At 38.2% G+C, this 26,156-nt stretch overlaps 1 protein-coding gene across 1 annotated transcript in view; it reads right to left on the reverse strand.

Moving 5' to 3' along the window:
* Nucleotides 1-26,156, reverse strand: part of PIK3C2G (phosphatidylinositol-4-phosphate 3-kinase catalytic subunit type 2 gamma) — a 289,697-nt gene that overhangs the window by 187,018 nt on the left and 76,523 nt on the right. Inside the window, exons 11-14 of the mRNA XM_036301543.1 lie at nt 24,496-24,691; nt 22,958-23,080; nt 6,623-6,754; nt 1,214-1,328 (exon numbers count right to left, since the gene is read on the reverse strand). Coding sequence (XP_036157436.1) covers nt 1,214-1,328; nt 6,623-6,754; nt 22,958-23,080; nt 24,496-24,691 — 566 coding nt within the window. The remainder of the gene's footprint in view (nt 1-1,213; nt 1,329-6,622; nt 6,755-22,957; nt 23,081-24,495; nt 24,692-26,156) is intronic.

Consider the following 26,156-nt stretch of genomic DNA (forward strand, 5'->3'; position numbering starts at 1 on the left):
CTTTACAATGGAACACCTGCTAATCAGTAAGCCATCATTTGTTGAGTGTCTGTGATTGTGCTAAGATACAACCTGGACAGCTACTCTTTGTTATCACTGTGTCCACAGCTTAGAAGTGGATCGTTGGCTACCATCTGGTGGGGACCTCATCCCTCCTTCAGAGTGGAAGCCATCTTTCTATTAGTATTGCCTTCATTTTTGCATTTTTAGCATCTTGTTGTTCATCTTGCTAAACCTTATATCTCACACCCCTTACCCCCAAACCTTGAAACTAAAAAGCCTAGAGACTCCACTAGTTTCCTCTGGAAGCAATGATCTCCACCTGAGGGCAATTTTATTCTCAGAGGGTATTTGACAGTGCCTGAAGGCATACTTGATTCTCAGAACTGGGGAGGTGCTACTGCCATCTAGTGGGTAGAAGACAAAGATGCTGCTAAATATCCTACAGTGCACAGAACAAAGAATTATCTGAAACAAAATGTCAATAGTGCAGAAGTTGAAAAATCCTTTTCTAGACTATCCTGCCAAGAAAGCAGTTCCAGTTTTTCCTAAAGAGAATAAGAGTCTATATTCCCCACATTTTCAATGTATGGGAGTGGCCATGCTTCAGGTGTCTGACAAATATGATTACTTGCAATCATGAACTAATAGGGAGTTCTCAGCAGTAAGAACCAAAGCCTGAAATCATTCATCACCTTTCATTCATGATCACAAAAAGTAGAAAGGCTTTAAGAAAAAATAAAGTGCAGTATAATGGATGGATTTTGTTGCAGTTTCTCCCCCACTACTCAGCTAATTGCTAGTCATTTCAGCAACGTACAATAACAAGATTTTAAGGAACATGACACAATGCAGAGGCAGGTGTGAATAAGGTACCAAACTAATAATATATACCAATGACTTCTTTCAGACAATGGAAAAAATAAATGCACATAATGAGTATACTAATGGCAGCATTCCTTCCCTCTCCTTCATGATCTTGTTGGATGGAGAATGGCTTGAAATTGCTATTAAATAAGCTGGGAGAAAAAGACTTTGAGAATACTAAATACAAAATAAAAGCTGTAGAGATTTTTAAAATCCCAGTGGCTGGAGGGAGAGAAGACTATAACATTGTGTGATCCTAAAAGAGAATTGTTTCTGTAATTGACAATAAGCTACCGATCAACCAATACTTGCCTTGTGTACTTTAATCTCATAGTCTGGCACTTACCTGCAGGATCACAGGGGATGGCTGGCTTATATCCCACACTCCTGGAGCTATTATTTCGATGGGAGGCTCACTGTGTAATGTCATGCTGAATAGCACAGACCCAAGAATGATTTTGCTGCAAGAGAAAACACATACAGACAGGAGCCACTTGATGAGGGAAACTATTATTATCTATAAATGTTTTCTTTTGAAATATAAACATAATCAGCTGGCTTCATTTAGTAACAGGAAGAGAAATACAATATTCCATAATCTTACATATTAATTAATAGTTCATTTCTAACACCCCCCCACACACACACACACGGCTATGTTTATAAGCTATCTAGATTTATTTTCCACATGACAAAGTTGTTTTCACAATGGTTAACTCTTGAGAACATTTTTTTGCCCCACAGAATGACTAAATTCCCTGGGAATCCATAAAGATATGGCTCTAAAATGTATAGAAAGAAAATACTTAAATTAACATATGATCTGCAGAATCAAAATAGTGGGACTTCACAGGAGAAGTACTTCTTTATGCATGAATAAGAAAAAAAAAATTCATATTCTGAATCTTTGAGAAGACGTTGTAAATTACCATAGTAAATGAGAATGCATACAGGAAAGACTTTAAACAGGAAGAATTCATGGAAGGTTTTAACAACTTCAGTAACATCCAAATCCACAGAGATCCTTAAAGGAATTAAAAAGGAAACTATACCTGGCTGTATATATGAATTCAATTATTGGTGAGCTGTTACAATGATCACTGAGAACAGCTTTTGATTTTAAAATATCAAATTAAATGTAAAACTGAAAGGCAATAAAATTAAAGTTTATGAATAACTTTAAGGCATCAGCTGAGTCTTTTTGAAAACAGCATAGACTTCCATCTTGCCATTTAATGAACACTATGTGAAATAGGATGAAAACGCCAGCAAATAAAGCTTTCTTTAGACCTCTAGATTTCTGAGGCCTGCTTTCTTTATTTTCCATATCTGGAGATTTTTTTTAAAAGTATCTGTTTAGGGGAGTATAATTTATAAACATTATTGTGCAGATATTTTTAAATAACCCAAGAATATTCTTCTGGCAGAACAAACTTGGAGTCTTTATCCTTTTGTTTCATCCCTCCCTCATCTTGAGAAAGATTTTTTTCTTGTATAACATTACCAGGGAGCCAGTATTAGCAAGCTAAAATTTAGCTTAATGAGGTAGAAATAAAAAATATATTAATGTGATTTCTCTTCTGCCTTTCTTAAGTTATAACCCTCTCCAAAATGGTCCAAAATACCCATCTGCTTGGAAAAAGTTTGGATTAGCTCCAGGCAGAATGAGAAAGGAAGAAGGAGAAGGTCAGATGTTAATGTTCTCCACAGCATTTATAGAAAATACTTGTGTCCACAGTAAAGGGTTAACAGGAATGAGGGAGGAAGGATGTGGTATAGCTGATGGAGAATGTGGTACAGAAAAGGCCGCCACTTTCTGGCAACTCAGGATGGTGGGAAACAGAAGACAATGAGGGAACAGAGTGAGTGTGGCAGACACAGATGTTCCAATTTCCCCCTCTTCTGGAAGGCAGATGGGGAGGAGTGTTAGATAAGGGAATATAGGATAATGCTGAAGGTGGGCGGCGGGGGGGGAGGGGGGGCTCATGGTAAAGCTAAATATACCTGAGGGAGGGGCTTTCCAAAAGGGGGAGGTCATATGGTGGGGACAAGGGACCTTTGTGCTAAGAGTGGGGATAAGATGAGGTCAAATAGGAGTCACAGGTAACCTCAGATGGGTCTATGGTGCCTGTAAGAGCCCCCCTCACCCAGGGAGTGTCAGTAAGCCCTGGCCAGGCTGGGAGAGCACCAGTCACTAGTTCCCCTAGCTGTAATAAGTAGCCACAGCTTCAAAAGCACCTTTGATTTGGATATCAGAGGTCAAATCACCAGGCCAAAGAATCTGTTTCTTTTCTGATCCTGTGTCTCCAGATATCCTCTTAGGAAGAGGCAGTGTGTCAGGAGATCATCGGAATGACTAAGCATTATTTTTTCAAAAGCGACTGTGCACTTCTAAAAGGACTATTTAAATTACTGAAATGACTAATTTTTGGTCATCAGTGGAAGGTTTTTCCTCTTCATTAATTATAAGGTAGGAGGTCATGAGGAAAAGTGTGATATGTTAGTGGCATTTTTCTTTGCATCTAAGATGTATAATGAGTTATATTTATGGCCTTGCTATACTTATATGCCTTGGCCATGTTTCACTCTGAAAAACAGAGTGATCTAAGCTGATTTCTACAGAGGATGAGGTGACTCAAGAATAAATGTCAGTGTCTGTCATTTGTCTCCTTGGATGGAGTCTGGATCAGTAGTCACCACGGCCTTAATTCTGAGGCATATGGGGGAGAATGAAGTCAGAACACTTGATTTAAGTATATGTATGAGGAGATGTATCAAGCAAAAAGGCATAGGGAGAATGGACTTCTAGCTGTCCAACTGAGGCTGAGACACTTTGAGGCAATTCAAGGAGGAAAGGATGCCTGGCACCATTCGTTGGGCTCTCTGTGTGCTTGATACTAGCTAACTTACTTTCTGATAATGGACTACACCTAAAAATCTTTTGAGATATTGTAAGCAAGGTGGAGAGAATAAATTTCCATAGAGTTCTGGAAATAGAAAATGTGAGGAGGAGGAAGATGATTAGTGGAATTAAGAGGGGAAGAGTGTTGGTGGTCTCCCAGGAGACTGTTCATTCAGGGCTAAGTATCTCTGAACTGAAGAATTTACCACAATCTAGAAATGCTAAGCAACTATTACACTATTTGTTTTGCATTTAAGTAGAAAAGTAGCTCTTAACAATTGTTGAGGTGTGAATAACACTTTCGTATAGCAGTGAGGAGGCATTGTGAATACAGCATAGATGCAATAGAAGTTCTGTCTGAAAAAGGGAGGATTGCAAAGCTGCTATGGCAGTGGTTCTCAACCTTCCTAATGCCTCGATCCTTTAATACAGTTCCTCATGTTGTGGTGACCCCAATTTCATTGTTACAAGTTGAACATAATTAAAGCATAGTGATTAATCACAAAAACAATATGTAATTATATATGTGTTTTCCGATGGTCTTAGGTGACCCCTGTGAAAGAGTCATTTGACCCCTAAAAGGGTCATGACCCACAGGTTGAGAACCGCTATTCTATAGGCAAAATTTAACTTTTGTACTTGTGACATATTTTTTATAGGCTTGAAAGCGAGTTTATGTGCTTGAAAATGTCAATGTTTATATTTATTTGTAGACATTCTTGGTGCAACCATAACTGATATTTCTGCATATAGTCACCATTGGTTATTCTGAAACCCACGTCTTAGAACCACAGAGATAGGAAGCTTTTAGTTCTGCATATTTTCAGGTCTTGTATATGTTTAAAAAAAATAAAGACATAAGTGCTCATTACAATTCCACACAGCTAGATATGGGTAATTCAAAACGTAATAAATGGCAGATTCAATACCAAACATTTATAGGCAAAGGCATTCTGTGAAAAGTGGCCTATTTGCTATGATCTGGAAATATCTGTATCCGATGAATTGGGTTAGAATCTCTGTAACTTGTAGCAATGAGCTCAGTGGGAGTCATGGAATCTCCGAATTGCCCCAAGAATAGATTTCTGATGTCTTATGAAGATCTGGACTTCTTTAAATTGTTCAACAAGGGAGAGAGGCAGATTTTTCTGATTTTCATAAGATATGGTCTTTTGGAAATACAGTTACAAGTGCTTATTCAAGTTGTGTTTGCTGATGTGATGTCTCATCATCCATAATCCATCACTTTTCCTCAAGAAAACACCACCTACTATCAGTCCCAAATGGCATTACTTAAAGATGACCACCATCTATGATCACTTACATATAAAATGTTTACCAGTGGTAAGTGACTTATGACAAAGCAATATGGAGTCAGTATTTTTACTATTATGACTATTTAGAAAAAGATCTTGAAGATTAGTTTGAAACACAGTAATATCTTAAACATTCTTATATATTTAACATGTATTGATTGCCTATCATGTGCAAAGTAGTGTGGTGGGTGATTGAAGGGAATCAAATAGATTGAATTTTTTTCAGTGAATAACTGGAAATGTTATTCCACAAACATGTTAGATCTTACAAGCACTGCAGTTGAAACTTTAAAGAAATTCACTCTTGAAAAGAAAGGACATGTGCATAGCTCCTTCTAGCAAGAAAGTAATGAAAGCTCTAACCCACAAATCAGATTTTTGAAATATTTGCTAACAGCAGTAGGTGTTATTTTAGGACAAAACTGTTTTTTGCAGACTTCATGAAATTTTATTTCCATTCTAAATCTCATGTAGGAATTGATTTTTTCTCAATTCAATTTAGTAAACAAATCTCTAATGATTGCCTATTCATGAGGTACTATATTAGGTGATAGATGTTACAAAGATAAATCTATTCCCTTTCCTCAAGAAACATATAAGTAGAAATAGGTTATAGCATCAAAACAAATAATGGAGGACACACACACACACACACACACACACACACACCAGGTCAGAACTAATCCAAAAAAGTCAATTTTAAAGATTTATGATGATTGTTCTGAAAATAACTTATTTATATTGACTAAACGTGGGAACTAAAAACTAATGAAGAATTTTCTTAAAATATTTATATTACCAAATATTTTTAAAGCAATAGGGCAGAAAAATTCTTTATAACACTATTAAAATAATAAAACAATTATTAATTTTTCAATTTCATTTTAAAGCAAATCTTGCCATGTAAAAAATAACTAAGCTGATTTATTTAAAACATTTTTCCTTAATGATATAGAGAATCATGTAATAACTATCAAATATCCAAAGTATTATTAGTTCTAAATAGCTATGGTTAAATCATCAGGTAATTTGCAACAGCCATTAGCTCCAATAGAATATCTGAGCTCATAGTTGGCTTACTTTTCTGAAAATATCATTATAAAGTTGCAAATATTTCTTCTTGGCAATAAAAGGTCAGTAAACCAGTGAGTTACATTGTGTAATTTTACTTCATCCAGAATTCCTTGATTTTCATTGTTTCTATATGATAGAATTTAGCCAAATAATTTCGAAGTACTAAATGAAGAGAAATTGGCTGGTTAGAGAAGGAAAAGCAATTGTAACAGGTCCTGCCAGTAACTTTTCACTGTGAATGATCTAGTGGACAAGTTGAACATGAAACCTGCATTCAAACCCATTTCTACACTTTTTTCCACTCCCACTTTCAATAATCATGATTTATGCTGAGCTACCTCAATTTTAGGATAAAATTTTCTCTTGATTTTTTTCTCATTATGCTACATACTGCAAAATATTTAGTTTCAAGGAGGCTTTTTATTGGGAAGAGAGCTGTGTTAATCACACATTATATACTTACTCTTTTGGAAACAATGGAAGAGAAGTCCAGGCCAATATCTCTGCATTGTTGGTGGCACAGTTAATCCCAAACAGTTTTATAGTGAGCATGGATTCCTTTGGAAGGGATTTTATTTCAAGAGGAAAAGTGATCCTTAAAATAAATTTAAAAAGTAGATTATCAATTACAATGTTATTTTATTAAATATTTGAACATTTGTGTTTAATATTGTAAAAATGAAAATATAGCAGAAATACATAGAGTAATGAGATTGTTTACTCAGTGAGTATTGCTAAAATTATAATTTTACATGTAAGGTTTTTGTTTTTTTAATTATGATAACTTGAGTACTTATCCTTTGCAAGCACAGAAGAATGGTTCACATTGTCTTAGAGAATGAGGGGATAATCAAAATGGCTAAATTGTCCATAATCATCAGATGGAGATTTAGAAAAGAATAGTCTAAGAAGAGAAAAGTACATGGACAAAGATATATATATATATATATATATATATATATATATATAAATTAAGTGTAGCTGATAAGTAATGAGTGGCTCTCTGTGGCTAGAACAAGAGATGTGATCAAGCTGTGGAAAAGTTATGGATTATGCAATTAGTAAATAGGTGGTTGCCAGAATGCTTAAGAACTGTGTATTCCAGTTTTTTCAAGTTTTTTCTTAATGGCAAAAGGAAATATTTCAATGAGAGATTAAAAGTATAGAAAGTTGAAAATAATTTTAAATATGAACTATTCTGAGTTACTATGAGGTCCTAGAATTTTGGAGGTTGATTGTTGGAATACAATTTCTAGGTATGTCAAGGTGAAATAGCTCCAAATTCAGACCATAGATGAATTGTAGATACAGGCAAAAATAATGAATAAAAAAACCTCTTAAATGTGGGTATTGAAGCCATCAAGGTATATAAGGGAATGTATAGAAGGTTATAAGTGATACTGTGAGACTAGAGAGGATTAACCTGGGTAACATAAGTATCTAAGAAGAGCTTTAGACAATAAGCTAAGAGTGTGATCTGTGGTCAGGGAGAAGGGTATCTTTCTTTTCTTTCTGGAGTCATCCTGGTTATATAGAAACTAGAGGTCCAGTGCACAGATTCATGCACCAGTGGGGTTCCTCAGCTGGGCCTGCGGGGATCAGGCCAAAACTGACTCTCTGCATCCCCCAAGGGGTCCTGGATTGCAAGAGGGCAGTTCTTGGTTGATGCACCCTGGAATTGGGCTCTCTCCTCTCTGGTTCTGGGTGTATCACCCTAGAATCACAGCTGCCAAGTCACTGCAGCATCAGCAGCTCCTGCATTGAGCATCTGCCCCCTGGTGGTCAGTGCACATCATAGCTACCGGACAGAGTGCCTTCCCCCTGGTGGTCATTGTGAATCATAGCTACCGGTCAGATGGTCGAATGGTCGGATGGTTGCTTAGGCTTTTATATATAGACTAGAGGCCTGATGCACAAAAATTTGTGCACTTGGTGGGGGGGGCCCTCAGCCTGGCCTGTGCCCTCTCACAGTCTGGGACCCCTCAGGGGATGACCATCTGCTGGCTGAGGCCTGCTCCCCAGAGGATTGGGCCTAAGCTGGCAATTAGACATTCCTCTGGCAGCCTGGCAGCCCTCGGGGGATGTCCACTTGCCAGCGGGGAGCAGACCTAAGCTGCAGTCGGACATCCATAGTGCTGCTGAGGAGGCAGGAGAGACTCCCACCACCACTGCAGTACTGGCAGCCATCAGCCTGGCTTGTGGCTGAGCAGAGCTCCCCCTGTGGGAGCACACTGACAACCAGGGGGCAGCTCCTGCAATGAGCGTCTTCCCACTGGTGGTCAGTGTGTGTCATAGTGACCAGTCATTCCCAGTCGTTCTGCTATTAGGGTCAATTTGCATATTACCCTTTTATTATATAGGATAGAGGACTGGTGCATGGGTGGGGGCCGGCTGGTTTGCCCTGAAGGGTGTCCTGGATCAGGGTGGGGGTCCCGCTTGGGTGCCTGGCCAGCCTGGATGAGGGGCTGAGGGCTGTTTTCAGTCTGCCCGCACCCTCTTCAGGGTGGGCGTCCCCACTGGGTTGCCTGGCCAGCCTGGATGAGGGTCTGATGGCTGTTTTCGGGCTTCCCACACCCCCTTCAGGGTGGGGATCCCCACTGGGGTGCCTGGCCAGCCTGAATCAGGGGCTGAGGGCTGTTTTCAGGCAGGCTAAGTCTGCACCTGAAGCTCCCAGTCTCTCCTTTTTTTCTTTTTTATTCTGGGGTTTATTTACCTTCTGTAATTGAAACTTTGTTGCGGCTCCAGCTCCAAGGCCTGCTGGCTGAAAGCAGGTTTCTGGGGTTGTTTAGCTTCTATAATTGAAACATAGTTGCATTTTGGAGCTGTTGCTTTCAGGCTCAGAGCTGAGCAGTGGCAGGCAGGGAACCTTGGCTTCCTCCATCGCTGGGGCAACCAAGCCTCATGTTCGCTTCAGCTGCCTGGCTGCCGGCTGCCATCTTGGTTGGCAGTTAATTTGCATATCACCCTGATTAGCCAATGGGAAGCGTAGCGGAGGTATGGTTAATTACCATGTTTGTCTATTATTATATAGGACTAGTGGCCCAGTGCACAAAATTTGTGCACATTAAAGGGGGATTTATTAAAGGAAATATTTTAATATTGCTATTTCCCCTTTCTCTATAATAGAATGTCAGAGATGAAAGTAAAATGTATATGAAAATCTTCATCCTGTCAGAGTCTAGGGCACACTGTGGGACCCAGAGTCAAGTCCCTGTATACCTGTGGTGCCTCAAATTTGTGTGAGACCCAGACCCAGCCGGCCCCACCCCCAATGGGCAAGATCCAGACATGGCCGGTCTCACCCTTGTCAAGCCCTGCTAGTTGGGGGGGCACAGCCTCAGGTCCCCTGGCCTGGCACCAGGTGGGGAGGGTGCAGCCTCAGGCCCCCTGGTAAGCCCCACCAGGTGGGGGGAGGGTGCAGCCTCAGGGCCCCCATCAAGCCCTGCAGGGTGGAGGGAGCAGCCTCAGGTCCCCCGTCAAGCCCCGCCAGGCTGGGTGTTCAGCCTCAGGTCCCCCAGCCTGCTGCTGTGTGGGGGGCACAGCCTCAGGTCCCCCAGCACACCCTCAGGTCCCCTGACCTGGCGCTGGGACGGAGGGCATGGCCTGAGGTCCCCTGGGATGGGGGGGTATGCTTTGAGGTCCACTGGCCCAGGCCAGGGGGTGTGGCCTCAGGTCCCCTGGCCCGGTGAAGGGGCATGGGTTGTGGCCTCAGGTCTCCTGGCCCAGAGCCAGGGCAGGGGTCATGGCCTGAGGTCCCCCAGCCTGGTGCCAGGGAGGGGGCGTGGCCTGAGATCCTCCAGCTTGGCGTCGGGACGGGAGGGCGGGGGCACAGACTGAGGTCCCCTGTCCAGCCCCGCCGGGTGGGGGATGCAGCCTCAGGTCCCTGCTAATTGCTCATTAAGGCCTATTTAGGGAACTCGGCCTCCGCTGTGGGTGCAGCCATCTTGACCGTTCCTGGTGTGATGGTCAATTTGCATATTCCTTCTTTATTAGGTAAGATGACCAGAGAGTCAAGATGGTGGCCAGCAGGACGGCAGTGGAGAGAGAGTGTGAGTGAGTGAGGGAGTGAAAGGGAGCGTGGGGATGTGTGTGGTATGTGTGTATGTGTGTGTGAGTGAGGGACAGTTTGATGCTGCAGGACTTTTGGGGGCTGGCCGACTGGGCTCTTTTAGATGGGGAGCCTCTGCTAAAGCTGCAAGCACTTCCAGGTGGCTGGCACTGGCACAGAAAACACACCATTTTGAAGGGAAGAGCTGCTGTGACTTGGAGCCCAGCCTCATCACCATCCAGACTGGCCTCAGACACCACCCAGGACCCTACAGCCATGCTGGCCAAAAACCTGCTACCTCAGTTGAAGACCCACAGACAAAGGACTCCAGACTCCTCAGCCTCAAGCTCCTGGGAATCCTAGAGTGTGCAACCCTCCCGGTGGCCCACTGCTGGGGCACAGGCCTCATGTGTCCTGGAATTTGGGCTCCCTGATGACTCTCAGGGTGTGCTACCCTCCCACTAACCCACCACATTAGCTAGGGGTCTAGCACATCCCAGCACCTGGACTCTTCAGTGACAGCAAAAATGGGGAGACAAAGAAACAACCCCCAAAGGAAAGAAAAGGAGGAAGCACCAGGAAAGGAACTAAATGAAATAGAGGCCTGCAGTATGTCAGAAAAAGAATTAAGAGTAAGGGTCATACAGTTCATAAACCAGATGGATGAGAGTATCAACAACTTATGTAAGAATCAAGAGGAAATAAAAAATGATATACTTACAATAAAAATCACAATGGAAGGTTTCAACAGTAGACTAGAAGAAGCGGTGGACTGAATTAGTGAGTTAGAAGACAGGGCAGAGAAACACACACAGTCTGAACAGCAATTGGAGAAAAAAATTAAAAATAAAGAGGAGAGCCTAAAGAAGCTTTGGGACAACATAAAACAAAGTGACGTATGTATAATAGGAGTGCTAGAAGGACAAGAAGAGTAACAAGGATTAGAAAACCTATTTGAAGAAATAATGACAGAAAACTTCCCTGATTTTGGGAAGCAAAAAGTCACACAAGCACAGAGAGTCCAAGACAAGATGAACCCAAAAGACCCACACCAAGACACATCATAATTACAATGACAAAGGTTAATGGCAAAGAGAGAATCTTAAAGGCTGCAAGAGAGAGACAGAGAATTACCTACAAAGGATGTTCCATTAGATTATCAAATGATTTCTCAACAGAAAAAGCATCAGACCAGAAGGGAATGGAATGAAGTATACAAAGTCATGCAAACCAAGGGACTGAATCCAATAATACTCTATCCAGCAAGGCTATCAATCAAAATTAAAGGGGAATTAAGGAGCTTTGCAGACAAAAAAAGGGGTAAGGGAGTTTATCATTACCAAGCCAGCAATGCAAGAAATGCTAAAGGGACTGTTGGACTGTTGTAAAAAGAAGAAATAGAGAGGGAAGAAAGAACACAAGCATAAAGAATAAAAATGGCTCAAACAAATATCTATCAATAATCTTAAACGTAAGTGGACAAAATGCTTCCAATCAAAAGACTTAGAGTGGCTGAATGGATAAGAAAACATGACCCATAAATATGCTGTCTACAAGAGGCCCACCTCAGAACAAAGGACTCACATGGACTGAAAGTGAAGGGATGGAAAAATATTTTCCAGGCAAATGGAAATAAAAGAAAATCTGGGGTAGCAATACTTATATCTGACAAAGTAGACCTCAAAGTGAAGGCTATAATAAGAGACAAGGAAAGCCACTTTATAATACTAAAGGAATTGATACAACAAGAGGATATAACTCTGGTAAACACATACACACAATGCAGGACAACCCAAATACCTAGAAAAATTCTAGAAAATATCAAGGGAGAGATTGACAGCAATACAATCATGATAGGGGACTTTAATACCCTATTTACATTACTGGATAAATACTCTAGACAAAAAATCAGCAAAAAACCCCAGCAATACTAAATGATTCACTAGATCAGATGGACTTAATTAACATCTTCAGAACATTTCACCCCTAAGTTATAGAATATACATTCTTCTCAAGTACACATGTGACATTTTCAAAGATAGACCACATATTGGGGCACAAAGTGTCTTCAAATTCAAGAAGATTGAAATCATATCAAGCATCTTCTTAGATCACAATGGCATAATATTAGAAATCAACTACAATAAAAATAAAAAATTCAAACACTTGGAGGCTAAATAAATGTTGTTAGACAATTATTGGGTTACCAAAGAGATCAAATGACAATGAAAACAAAACAATCCCCAAAATCTATGGGACATAGTGAAAGCAGTCCTGAGAGGGATGTTCATAGTATTATAGGCCTACCTTAAAAAAAAAAAACAAGAAAAACTGGTAATAAATTATCTAACACTACAACTTAAAGAATTAGAAAAAGAGCAACAAGAAAAGCCCAGGGAGAGTAGAAGGAAGGAAATAATAAAGATCAGAACAGAAATGACATAGAGACCAAAAAACAATATAAAAGATCAATGAAACCAAGAGCTGGTTCTTTGAAAGGATAAACAAGATTGATGAACCTCTAGCCAAGCTCACCAAGAAGCAAAGAGAGAGGACCCAAATAAACAAAGTCAGAAATGAAAGAGGCATCAATCCCCAGAAGGAAAGTAGGGGAGGGCGGGGGTAAGGGGAAGAGATCAACCAAAGGACTTGTATACATGTATATAAGCCATACCAATGGACATGGACAACAGGGGGATGGGAGCATGAGTTTGTGTGTGGGGGGGAGGTTGGGGGTTAATGGGGGGGATGAGGACACATTTGTAATACCTTAACTAATAATAAAAAAAAATAAAAAAAAATAAAAAAAAATAAAAAAAAAAGAAATGAAAGAGGCGAAATAGGAACCTACCCTAAAGAAATACAAAGGATTGTAAAAAAAAAATACTATGAACAACTCTAACAAACTGGACAACCTAGAAGAAATGAACATATTTCTAGAAAAATACCACCTTGCAGAACTCAATCAGGAAGAATAAAAAAATCTGAATAGGCCAATAACTATGAAGGAAATTGAAGCAGTAATCAAAAAACTTCCAGCAAACAAAAGCCTGGAACCAGATGGCTTCACAGGGGAGTTTTACCAAGAATTCAAAGAAGAACTAAAACCTATCCTCAGACTATTCCAAAAAATTCAAGAGGAAGGAACATTTCCAAGCTCTTTCAATGAAGCCAGGATTACCCTAATCCCAAAACCAGATAAAGACACTACAAACAAAGAGAATTACAGGCCAATATCTCTAATGAACATAGATGCTAAAATATTCAACAAAATCCTAGCAAATCAGATTCAGCATTACACTAGTAAGATCATACACCATGACCAAGTGGGATTTATTCCAGTGATGCAAGGATGGTACAATATCCACAAATTAATAAACATGATACATCACATCAACAAATTGAGAGATAGAAATCACATAGTCATGTCAATTAATGCGATATGGTATTTGACAAAATTTAACACCCTTTCTTGATATAAATGCTCAGCAAAGTGGGAATAAAAGGATCATACCTCAACATAATAAAAGCTTTATATGACAAGCCTATAGCCAATATCATACTCAATGGGCAAAAACTAACCCATTTCACCTAAGAACAGGAATAAGACAGGGATGCCCCTCTCACCACTCCTGTTTGACATAGTACTGGAAGTGCTAGCCATAGCAATTAGACAAGAAGAAATAAAAGGCATCCAAAGATGCCTTTGGAAAAGAAGAAGTAAAACTGTCATTATTCACAGATGACATGATATTGTACATCGAAAACCCTAAGACTCCATCAAAAAACTACTAGACTTAATAAATGAATTTGGCAATGTAGCAGGATACTAAAGTAACACCTAGAAATCTATGGCTTTTTTATACACCAATAATGTACTCACTGAAAGAGAAACAAACAAACAAACAAAACAATCCCTTATACCATTGCACCAAAACAATTAAGATACCTAGGAAAAAACTTAACTAAGGACATAAAAGACCTGTACTCAGAAAACTACAGGACATTGAAAAAAGAGATAGAGGAAGATATAAACAAATGGAAGTATATAGCATGTTCATGGATTGGTAGAATCAACATCAACAAAATGTCCATACTACCCAAAGCAATCTGTAGATTTAATGCAATCTCCATTAAAATACTAACAGCATATTTTACAAACCTAGAACAAACTCTCCAAAAATTCATATGGAATAATGCTGTAGACCAATTCCAGCATGTCATAATTTCGAGAGTTTCATCAAAAGGTTGATGAGACTTGAGGACTCAGCAGGGTTGAGTCACACATGTAGTCACCTGTTGGGAATGGCTAAAGGCATTTCCCCAAACCTAAATAGTAAACTGATTGTGGCTGCCAGACAGTTAAAGGGCATCTTAATCTACATGTTATTGCCTCCTACTGGCCAAACACCTGAACAGCCGTAGGTTATTCCCCAAACTGACAATGCTTCTGTACCCTTTGAAACCTTACCCTTTGAATTGTATTATCTCCACCTTGCCTTAGAACAAATTGTGTTAATAAAAGCAAGGGTCCTAGAGAAGGAGGGACTCTTCAGTTCCTTTAGCTGAAAGTCCTCTGTCCCCCAATGCCTTTCAAAATTATATCTCGTCTCCGGATTCTTCATTAGTCTTTTTAATCTACGCATCAGCCCCTTTTCCAGATTCCTTGAACCTTTCTTGATGCTGGGACATGAACCCTGGCAGAATAAAAAAAGACCCCAAATAGCTGCAGCATTCTTAAGAAAAAAGAACAAAGTCGGAGGGATCACAATACCAGATAACAAGCTATATTACAAAGCCACTGTTCTCAAAACTGCCTGGTACTGGCACAAGACCAGACATACAGACCAATAGAACAGAACAGAGAATCCAGAAATCAACCCAAGCCATTATGCTCAATTAATATTTGACAAAGGAGGCAAGGGCATGCAATGGAGTCAAGACAGTCTCTTCAATAAATGGTGTTGGGATAATTGGACAGATACATGCAAAATAATGAAACTAGACCACCAACTTACACCATACACAAAAATAAACTCAAAATGGATAAAGGACTTAAATGTAATATGGGAAACAATAAAAATCTTAGAAGAATCTATAGACAACAAAATAGCAGACATATGTCGTAGCAATATCTTTACTGATACAGCTCCTAGGGCAATGGAAACTCAGGAGAAAATAAACAAATGGGACTACATAAAGATAAAAAGCTTCTGCACAGCAAAAGAAACCATCAACAAAACAACTGCATGGGAGAACATATTTGCCAATGTTATCTCTGATAAGGGCCTAACCTCTAAAATTTATAGGGAACTCATACATCTTAACAAAAGGAAGTTAAACAATCCAATAAAAAAAATGGGCAAAAGACTTAAATAGACACTCTTCCACTGGATATACAGAAGGCCAAGCAACATATGCTCAAAGTCACTAATCATCTGAGAAATGCAAATCAAAACCACAATGAGATACCATCTCACATCTGTCAGAATGGTTATCATCAACAAATCAACAAATTACAAGTGCTGGTGAGGATGTGGAGAAAAAGGAACCCTCATGCACTGCTGGTGGGAATGCAGACTGGTGCAGCCATTTTGGAAAACAGTGTGGCGTTTCCTCAAAAAATTAAAAATGGAACCCCCATTTGACTCAGTAATCTCACTTCTAGGATATATCCCAAGAAATCAGTAATACCAATCAGAAAGGATATATGTACCCCTATGTTCATAGCAGTACAATTTACAATAGTTAAGATTTGGAAACAGCCTAAGTGCCCATCAGCAGATGAATGGATTAAAAACATGTGGCACATCTACACAATGAAATACTACAGTGCTGCAAAAAAGAAAGAACTCTTTCCATTCTCAACAGCATGGATGGACATGGAGAGCATTATGCTAAGCCAGTTGAAGAAAGATAAATATCATATAATCTCACTTATTTGTGGAATATAATGGACAACATAAGCTGATGAACAAAAATAGATCTAGAGACAGAGAAGCATCAAACAGACCTTCAGACGGAATGCAGGGTAGGGTGGGGTTGGGGGGTAAGAGATCAACTGAAGGGCTTATATGCATGTATATAAAAATAGACAATGGACACATATAGTAGGGGGGTGAGGGCATGTGATGGGTAGTGGGGGTCACTGGGGAGAGGTCAATGGGGGAAAAAAGGAGACATATGTAATGCTATATGTAATACTTTAAACAATGAAGAATTTTAAAAAAAAGAATTGAACATATGAGGAAAAAAAAAGAAATGACCAGGTTCTATGATAAGAGCTTCAAGATAAGTATGGTCTTTAGAGGAGATCTATTTGTGAGACAAAGAGATGAAAGTTATATTTTTCAAAAGACTGAGGTGGGAGAATATGTTTACTAGAAAATGAGAAGGCTAGAGACAAATAGGAAATTTGGAACAGAGATAGGTAGATAGGGGGAGACTCATGGATTTCCAAGGGGTGGAAAGAAGAGAAAAGTGACTGGGAGAGCAAATGAGGCAGCTTAGATTGAGTGATGTCTGATGGCATTAGGTATGAGGAATATGAACAAAATCCACTGTCCTTGTATTTCCCAATTGATCTTTGATGTCAACTTGTTTAAGCAATGGGTAATTATTAGAGTACTAGAGGCCTGGTGCATAAAATTCATGCACGGGATGGGGGTTCCCTCAGCTTGACCTGCACTCTCTCAATCCGGGACTGCTGGAACCTAACCACTTGCCTGCCTGCCTGATCACCCCTAACCACTCTGCCTGCATGCCTAATCGCCCCTAACCCCTCTGCCTGTCGGCCTGATCACCCCTAATCACTTGCCTGCCTAACTGCCTGATTGTCCCTAACCACTCTGCCTTCCTGCCTGATTGCCCCTAACTACTCACCTGCCTGCCTGATCACCCCTAACTGCATCTGCCTCAGTCCACACCGTGGTGGCTTCATCTGGAAGGATGTCTGGAAGGATGTCCAGAAGGTCATTCGGCTGTCCAGTCTAATTAGCATATTATGCTTTTATTATTATAGATTGATAATGACCAAAGCCTATTATCCAATTGGAAATTGCTGATTGAGGTTGGCCCAGCTGAGGCCTTAGGTATTATTAAGCATCTTCGTGCACAAAGAATTGGCTGTCTAATCAGGATACTAGGGAGCAGTCCTTAATCAAAGTGTCAAATAAGACATTGGTAACCCCCTTTTGTGAGTGGTTGGCAGCATCCAACCTCAGGAATAAGGAGAAATTAATTTAGCCCAGTGACCATGACTGATGATGAGGAAGTACACATCCCTTTCTCTTAGATGCTATTCCCAGAAATGAAAAGGTCCAGATCTAGGGTGGTAATATACCAGCAAAGAAAAGAGAGAAATAACTATTTTAGAGGTAAAATGGATAATTAATATTTGACTGACAGAATATTAATGGAACAGGACAATGAAGAATTAAAGATGAATTCTAGATTATATTCCAGTGGATGCCTTTAACTGAAATATGTAATTTAGGACATGATGTCATTAAATTAAGAATAAATCTGAGATGTCAATATGTAAACTGTGTGCGGAGAGGATGAGTCAGAGATTTGGATCTGGATATAACTGCATTTAAATGGTGGTTCTATAACCAATAAGATATTCTTTCTTGAGCAATGAATTTAACATTTCTAAGCCTTGCTTTTCCTTATCCACGATATAGAATGAAAATTGCAAAACACTATATGTGGAAAATGGTAGGTTGTATATCAGCATTATATTAATTATTCAATCAGTAGAGTAAATAAATTTTATTATTCAATATTAGTAAAATTTACATTACTAAAAATTACAGTTACATGTTTAGATCGCTAAAACTGAAAGTATTTTCTTTCATATTCTTTAATTGTCAATATTTATTTAAGATAATATCCGCATACTTCTCAGCTTAAGAGAAGCTCTGAAAATCAATACAGGATGTCAATGACCCTGTGGAATGCACAGCAATTTCCTGAATGTTCTCTCTTTTACCTGTAATTGGCTTTCTATTCAGGTTTCATATTTCTGTGCAAGAATGGAAGCTATAAATTGACTTTATTCTACAGATAATCTAGAATATTCTTTTTTTCCTATTGAGTCTGGCTTCTTCATGTATAACTTCACATTTTAATGAGCTTTTTGTATTAAAAATGACAAAAATTCGATAGGTTACAGTGGATAGTTACTGCCAATCTCCATTCTGTCATTTTTTATTAATGAAAATAAATTCTTCTGAGGCAAGAATACATGCTTTCTAAATAGTTATTTATTTCTTGAATACGTATGAATTTTTAAAGCCAGAATAATCTCACATTCACTGGGAAATCTTTTCTTGCAACTTCTACATGGCTATTGAAAAATCAAAGGAATGAACTTTTAGACAAAAAAAGGAAGAAAAATACTTTAAGAGGCAATTCGATAAGTGAAGTCAGATTGCTTCCTTTTATCCAAGCTGCTGGCACCGGCCTTGAGTTTTAATCATATATTTTCTTTACTACAGAAAAATGAGTGAACATTAAATTTTCCTTAAACAATTTTTCTTCTATGAGATATACTTTTCCGACAATTCCAGTAAGTTTTTAATAGTGAAATGGGAGATTTAAAAAGTCACATATTTTAGAACTCTCCTTTAATACTGATATATAACAATAGAGCATTGTAAGGACTTTGACTTCTGTCTGAATGAAACAGGAAGTCAATTCGGGATTTTTTAAACATGGCCTGACTTAAATTTTAGAAAAGGTCACTTTAGCTGCTATGTGGAAAGGATTATAAAGGTACAAGGGAAGCAGGGAGACCATTATTAGGCTACTGTGGTAATAGAGGGGAGAGATGACGGTGGTCTAGACCAAGGAAAATGATGAGAAGTAATTTCCTAGAAACGTTTTGAGAAGTGAGCCAATAGGATTTCCTGGGCACAGTGTCTGAGAGTAGGAGATTGAGCTTAAGGATTTGACCTGAACAACTGGAACTGAAAATGATCACCACAGTGGCCATCTATGGGTGGACAAAATTTGAAATGTAAGACTGAGAGTTCAGTCTTATACATGTTGCATGTGTAAATGTGGAGTTTGTGACTGATGCCCGGGTTAGTGAGATAAATTTGGAAGTTGTTGGTATATAGATGGCATTTAAAGCCATGCGACGGTAAGAGCCAATTAAAGGACTGAGAATAGTAACAACAGGGAAGAGGCTTAAGGGCTAAGACATTAGCACAGTGTCTGGGAGAAGAAAAGAAGATGGAGAATGTATATCTAATGAGGAAGGAAGAAAGCTAAAAGAATGCAGGAGACAGGTGTAGAGCATATTTAAATATGGAGGGTGAGATCAACAGTGGCTACCATTCCTAATAGATGGTGTAAGATGAAGACTGAGAAACAAACATTAGATTTAACTATGCAGATCACTGGTGACTCTAATGGGCAATTTCAGATGAGCAAAGGTGATGAAAGCCTGATTGGAATAGGTTTTAAAGCAGAGAAAAAAATTGAATAAAGTGAATATAGACAACTCTTTGGAAGGGTTTTAATACAAAGCAGAGAAAAAGAATGGGATGGTGGCTTTTGGAGGGAGAATGAAGTAGAGCAGCAATTTTCAATCAGTGTACATAAGAATTTTTAAAACATGCAATGCCTGACTCTTTAGTCTGGGGCACTGATCTCTTTTCCTTTAGATAGTCAAATAAAAAAAAAAATGTCAACAACCAACATAACAATAGTTGTATAGTGTGAATGTCCTATCTTGAAGCATACATATATAGGTCATATAATAGAGTTGCATCTTATTGGTTATGTGGCATAATAAGGTTGCATCTAATTGTTTAATTTTTTGTACCAGAAATCCTTATATACACATATAGGCACCTGATTTTTTAAAAAGTCATTTTGGAGCAAAAAGGGTAGGGAATCACCATTATTATTGTTTTTTGTGAATCAATCAAAATTTTTTATATATATGTAGTCAAATTGTCAAAAATTGTAATGTATTTTTGGTGTACCACAGAATTTTAGCTTACATGTGCCGGGTGCCATGAGATGAAAAAGGTTGGAAATTTCTGGAGTAGAGTTTTTTTAAAATATGTTTTTATTTATTTCAGAGAGGAAGGGATATATATATATATATATATATATATATATATATATATTAACATCAATGATAAGAGAGAATCATTGATCTGCCACCTCCTGCATGCCTCACACTGGAGAAAGAGCCCACAACCTGGGCATATGCCCTGACCTGGAATTGAACCATGACTTCCCGATTTATAGGTCTACGCTCAATCACTGGGTCAAGCTGCCAGGTTTGTTTTTGACTTAAGATATGATAACTATTTTAGAATATAAATACTCTGCCTAAGATTTTATATATTGTAAGAAAGAGTTTGGAAATCACAGTAAACATTAGCTTTGGAGACAGAGTGGGTTGTTATGCCATTTATTGATTGTGGATTTGGAGGCAAGTTAATTAATCTTCGTAAACATCAATATGCTGATCTGTAAAATGGAGATGACAATACCTGCTATATATTTTTGTTGTTAAGTTGAGATAAGATGATATATTTGGGGGTTATACTAAGATGATTAAAATATAATAGGTGGTCAAAAATCTATGTCACATATTATTAAACAATATAGTTTCTGTCTGTATATTTACAGTACAATAATGAAATATACAATTGATTATAGTATAATGGCACACTTTAATACAATATGTAAAGAATGCTACAGGCACTAGAAAATGGTAAATAAATATTTTTATGAAAATTATATAAAAATAATTTTGGGTTGAAGTAACTAACTACTAGGGAAATCAAATAAATTCTCCCAGAAAATAGAACACTTGTGTGGTCTTGAAGGAAGAGAAGAAAAATATATCAAAGTACTTATTCCAACAACACTAATTATCTTTAATTTATTTTGATTTTTTTCTTTGAAATTGAATTTAGAATTAGATTTTTCTTTTAAATTATTTAAATGATGGAACATAGCCGTCATATGAAAATGAATCTGATTTTTGAAATAACCAGTAATAAGTTTTAATTAGTTAAGAAGACTAATTTTGGTAATTGACTTGATAACATTTTTGAGGAGTCACTTATTACACAAAATTCATTCATTTGCCCAGCAACGCTTACTGGCCTCTTATTCTGTCTGGTGCTGTTAAAGATACAGTAACAAATTTTAAAATAAAATTAAAAGACAAAAGTAAAAAAGGTCTTTTTATTATTTAGCAGAAACAAACAGCTATATAGACAAATACATTTAGTAGAGGACCATAAAGGAGTAGTTTGAGGTTTGACTAATTGACAAATAAAAAAGGTGGCCACTTTTTTGAATAATACAGGAAAGGGTTTATAGAGAAGGTAGAAAAGTGTCTTAAAAGACAATTAGGTGTTCTCAAGGACAGTGGGGGCAAATGAAGGACCCTTAGCAGAGGTGAAATTCCTCAGTTCATATTTAGGGTAAGTAGATCAAATACAGAGAGTGGCTGGGTTATAGGGGCAAGAGTAGAGCTAACTCCAGAGATAAAGATCCAGAGATAGGCAGGGCAAAACCACAGAGGGCCTGGTGTGCTAGGCGAAATGACTTGTACTTTACCTTATAGGAACTGGAAATTACTAAAGAATGTTACAAGCAGAAGTGACTATGCAATGGAATAGGATTTTATAATTGAAGGTCAGGTATTTGGTCCAAGTAATTAAGAACTTAACCAAAGCCGGCGAGACAAGGGTATCACAGTCCTAGAATAAGGAAGATTTGCTTTGGGATTGAACAATCATGGAGTGTGTAAGAATTGAAGATCACATGCTATGTCTCAGGACATGTCTCCATTGATTGAGATAACACTAAGAGTGAGATAAATGGTTCCATCTAATGGCATCATAGGACTTCTAGAAATTGTGTAAATTATCATTAGAAAAGTACAGTTTTAGGAATCAAATGATCTCCCAAGAAAGCCAGACCTTCGGAAAGGTCGGATGGAGAGTGAACTGAGGCATTTTTTTTTTCTACTTGAGATGGGAAGAAAACTGACTCTCAATGAGCAATGGGCACCTGGAAAATGACTGAAAGATAAAGGATCAGTATAATAGGAACAGCAGGAAAAGAACCAGTAACCATGAAAAGAGTCATAGATGGCAGTTTATGAGTCCCCTGAGATTCTAATTAAAATGAGGGCTTGAGCTGAGGGAAACAGAGGAGAGGAGGCAGGCCAGGATAATGTCAAGAAGGTACTTTTCCTTATTGATATAATAAAGTTCTATAAAATAGGGAAGTAGGAGCCAGCCACCCCAAATTAGATGGCAGTCTACACAATGCACAGATAACTACTGTCAAAATACTTGATTGTTTAAACAAATTTGTACCAATTGGCTTTGTGGGGAAATGGAGATTACATCTGTTATTTGGTAATTTCTTCCTTCTTATTATATCTGGAATCTACCTCCCTCCATCTCCTCATAGAAGGTATTTCTTTTATCCACAGTCTGTGAATGATTAATAATTCTCCCTTTTTCAATTTCCTTCTTTGATCAGTTAGATAATGTGGATTGGACACTTGTCTAGGTTTTTAAATGGACTTTTAATCCGTTGAGTTGAATAATCAGTTATCTATTAGCTCTAGCATATTTATCACATCACCAAATTAAATCAACTGGCAACATATTTTTTAAATCACATGCTTCACTTAAACAAACAAACCTCTGATCTTTATTAGAAAAATAATCCTGCCAGAGAAAAGATTAAACTTACGTTTCATTCCAGTTGACCAAGAAAAAGAACAATTTTTTGACTGGAATATTTTTGTAGTTTCTCACTTGGAACAGCTTCTTTCCAGCATAAGTAAGCCAACAGGAAAAAGAAAATGCTTTATAGCTAAAAAGAAACAACATTGATACAATAAGCTGAATATTATCCAGAAACAAATTTTCTATATGCGTCAATTATTGTAATAGTTAAACGTCAAATGATAAAGTGCTGTTTGCTTATATAAAGTTTGATTTAAAAACGACTTTAAGAATTTATTGGGTAATGTCAGCAAGATGGCAGAATAGGAAGCCCAGATCCTCCTTCCCGCATGGAGACACCAATTCAATAGTAATTCATGGATGTATTCCCTTTGTGAACAATCCAGAAAAAAAGTTAAGAGGCTCCTGCACCACAGGCAAGTTCAAAACCACATAGAAATCAGTAAGAAAATCCATGGTATTTATTTTCCAGAGCCCCTCATCCAAGCAAATCAGAAGGAAGCTCCCACCTCCCAGCCTTCCCTTGGGGTGGGAAAGAGAAGACTTCAATATACTATATCCAGCACTCAGACATTTTAGGTATCTACCCAAGTGACTGGTTACTATTTGAGTGCTGAATAGGAATGGGTGCCAGTTTGGGGCCTCTGAGAACAAACCTTGTGAATAACCAGTTGGTCAAGCAAGAGAAAAGCGACCCGCCAATGTAAAAGAGAGATCTCATAAGCTTATCAGCAGACTTCTCCGCAGAAACCTTGCAGGTCAAAAGGGAGTGGGATGACATATTCCAAGTTCTCAAAGAAAAAATGTCAATCAAGAATATTTTATCTGGCAAAACTCTTTTCTTAACAACTTTAATTGATTTATTCAGCATGATCATATAGATTTAACGTAAGGACTTCTTAAAAAATATTACTCTAATTATGTTATTCAAGAAAATGCTACATGATAGAATCAATTAAATTCTGGTGATGCTCCATGCATAATTGTGGTTAATTTCTATTGTAGCTGAAGTAACTTTGACTAATTTCCACGTTATCAAGATACTAATCTCACAAACTGTCACAACTTGATGCGGATCAGAGTGAATTTTTTTTCTATTTTTAATTAATCTCCATCTTCCTGTATGTGTGTGATCTCTCTCTCTCTCTCTCTCTCTCTCTCTCTCTCTCTCTCTCTCTCTCTCTCTCTCTCTCTCTCCCTCTCTCTCTCTCTCCTGTGCACTGGCATTAGTCATTTAGATTCAAACATAAAAAAGAAAATTTCAAGATAGGATGAGCATTTTCCATTTCCATAACAATATATTGACCACATGCAGTTATTTTTAATACAGAGAATGGGAGCAGACTTGAGGGAAAAGGAATACTAATTAAGAAAAAAAGGTTTTAAAAATGATTTTAAGAATAATCATAGATATATTCCGATTACATTTCAAAATTTTATGAAATATTTCCCCTTGCAAATAAGAACAAGAAAAATGATGCTGTAATTAGAAGCTATGTAAATATTAATTAATACTTTTGTGAAAAATTCACCACCACTCACCCGTGCACCCAGGTCTCTGGAATATTGTGAGCGGCATATACTGTGAAGCTAAGGTGGGGGTGGAGCCCAGGATTCACACAGGAAACACTAACAGGTGTGTTTAGAGGCTGGAAATCTGTATAAAAGCTGTTGCAATAGACATCAATTAGCTGGTAAATGGATGTGGACAGTTCAGTTGTCACTTTTTCTATCCAGCCTAGGGGGAAAATGATAGAAGTCAGGTCATCTGTGAAGGCCCATATTTATCATTAGTTGTCTATTAGAACTCTGAGATTTTTTATAATAAAATTTAAGTAAAATTTAATTAAAATGACCCTCCTCCAACTGAAGCCAATTAGCCATCTGGCCCTCCATACGCAGCCTGGGTTAGATGCTAATAGTATTGATAATCAATGAGCTTTCATATCTTCAGCTGCAGAAATTTTAGAAGCACAGCCTTTAACACAAATCAGAGTTTTTAATTATTAATTTGGGATTCTTATCAACAGTAATTTGCAATCATGTTTGTTTTAAGTTATTGTTTGGAATTCGCAAAAAGCGGGGGGAGGGGGGGAAGGCATGTTTGCTACATGGCCTATAAGTTCTTCTAACGAATTTCTTCTAAAAGTTACTCATAATAAATTTGATTATGCTATGGCATTTACCATTCAAGAAACACTAATCATATAGTATACCTAGTCCTCCTATGAATAGGGAATGGTATAACTACATGACTGGAATATGAAATAAACTTGAAATGAAAGATTTATGATGTTTACTACATCTAATCAAAATCAAAATAAAGTTTTACTGGGCTTTTATCACTGATCATCTATTGATTTTTCCTAAAAGTGACCTGAAGTGTCATGAAGGAAGAAAAATAGAAAAAATAAAAGACTAAGCACAGGGGCTAACAGTTAAGTGATGGCAGGTGAAAAGAGTCACCTAATTAAGGAATGCAAGGTAAGCTTTCCTGAGATTGATTTTCTTTCTCCTGATAAACTCTCTTTGTTGGAAAAATTCCTGCCTGAGAGGAAGGAAGCAAGAGAGTCTGATGAAATGTACTGGGTAGAACTGGTGGCCTTCAAGCCAAAACAGGAAAGATGGCACCATCACATTGGAGAAGCTTGTGAGGATGGGGAAAAGCATCCTAGTGTTCAGTGTCAACCTTTCAATGGGCCAGGGACTAGCATTCACTGCTGGCATTTCACAGGCACCAATGAATGGCTGCAGGATTAGCGTCTTTACTATACTCACTACTTGCAATTATTTTGTTTTATTTTTTCAACTATAGTCGTATTTTAAAAATTAAATGAAGAAGCTGCCAAAACTGGTTTGGCTCAGTGGATAGAGCGTCGGCCTGTGGACTGAAGGGTCCCGGGTTCGATTCCGGTCAAGGGCATGTACTTGGGTTGCGGGCACGTCCCCAGTGCGGGATGTGCGGGAGGCAGCTGATCGATGTTTCTCTCTCATCGATGTTTCTAACTCTCTGTCTCTCTCCCTTCCTCTCTGTGGAAAATCAATAAAATATATAAAAAAATTAAATGAAGAATAAACTCCCATGTAAAAGCTCAAAAATTATTTTTTATCAAGATGAAAACAATCTTAGACGAATAATCAAGTGACAAAAGGGATTTAAGAAACGAAAAGAATGTATGAAGTGAAATGTTAAGAATGAAATG

This window comes from Myotis myotis, unplaced genomic scaffold (assembly GCF_014108235.1).
Source record: "Myotis myotis isolate mMyoMyo1 unplaced genomic scaffold, mMyoMyo1.p scaffold_m19_p_3, whole genome shotgun sequence".
Lineage (NCBI taxonomy): Eukaryota > Metazoa > Chordata > Mammalia > Chiroptera > Vespertilionidae > Myotis > Myotis myotis.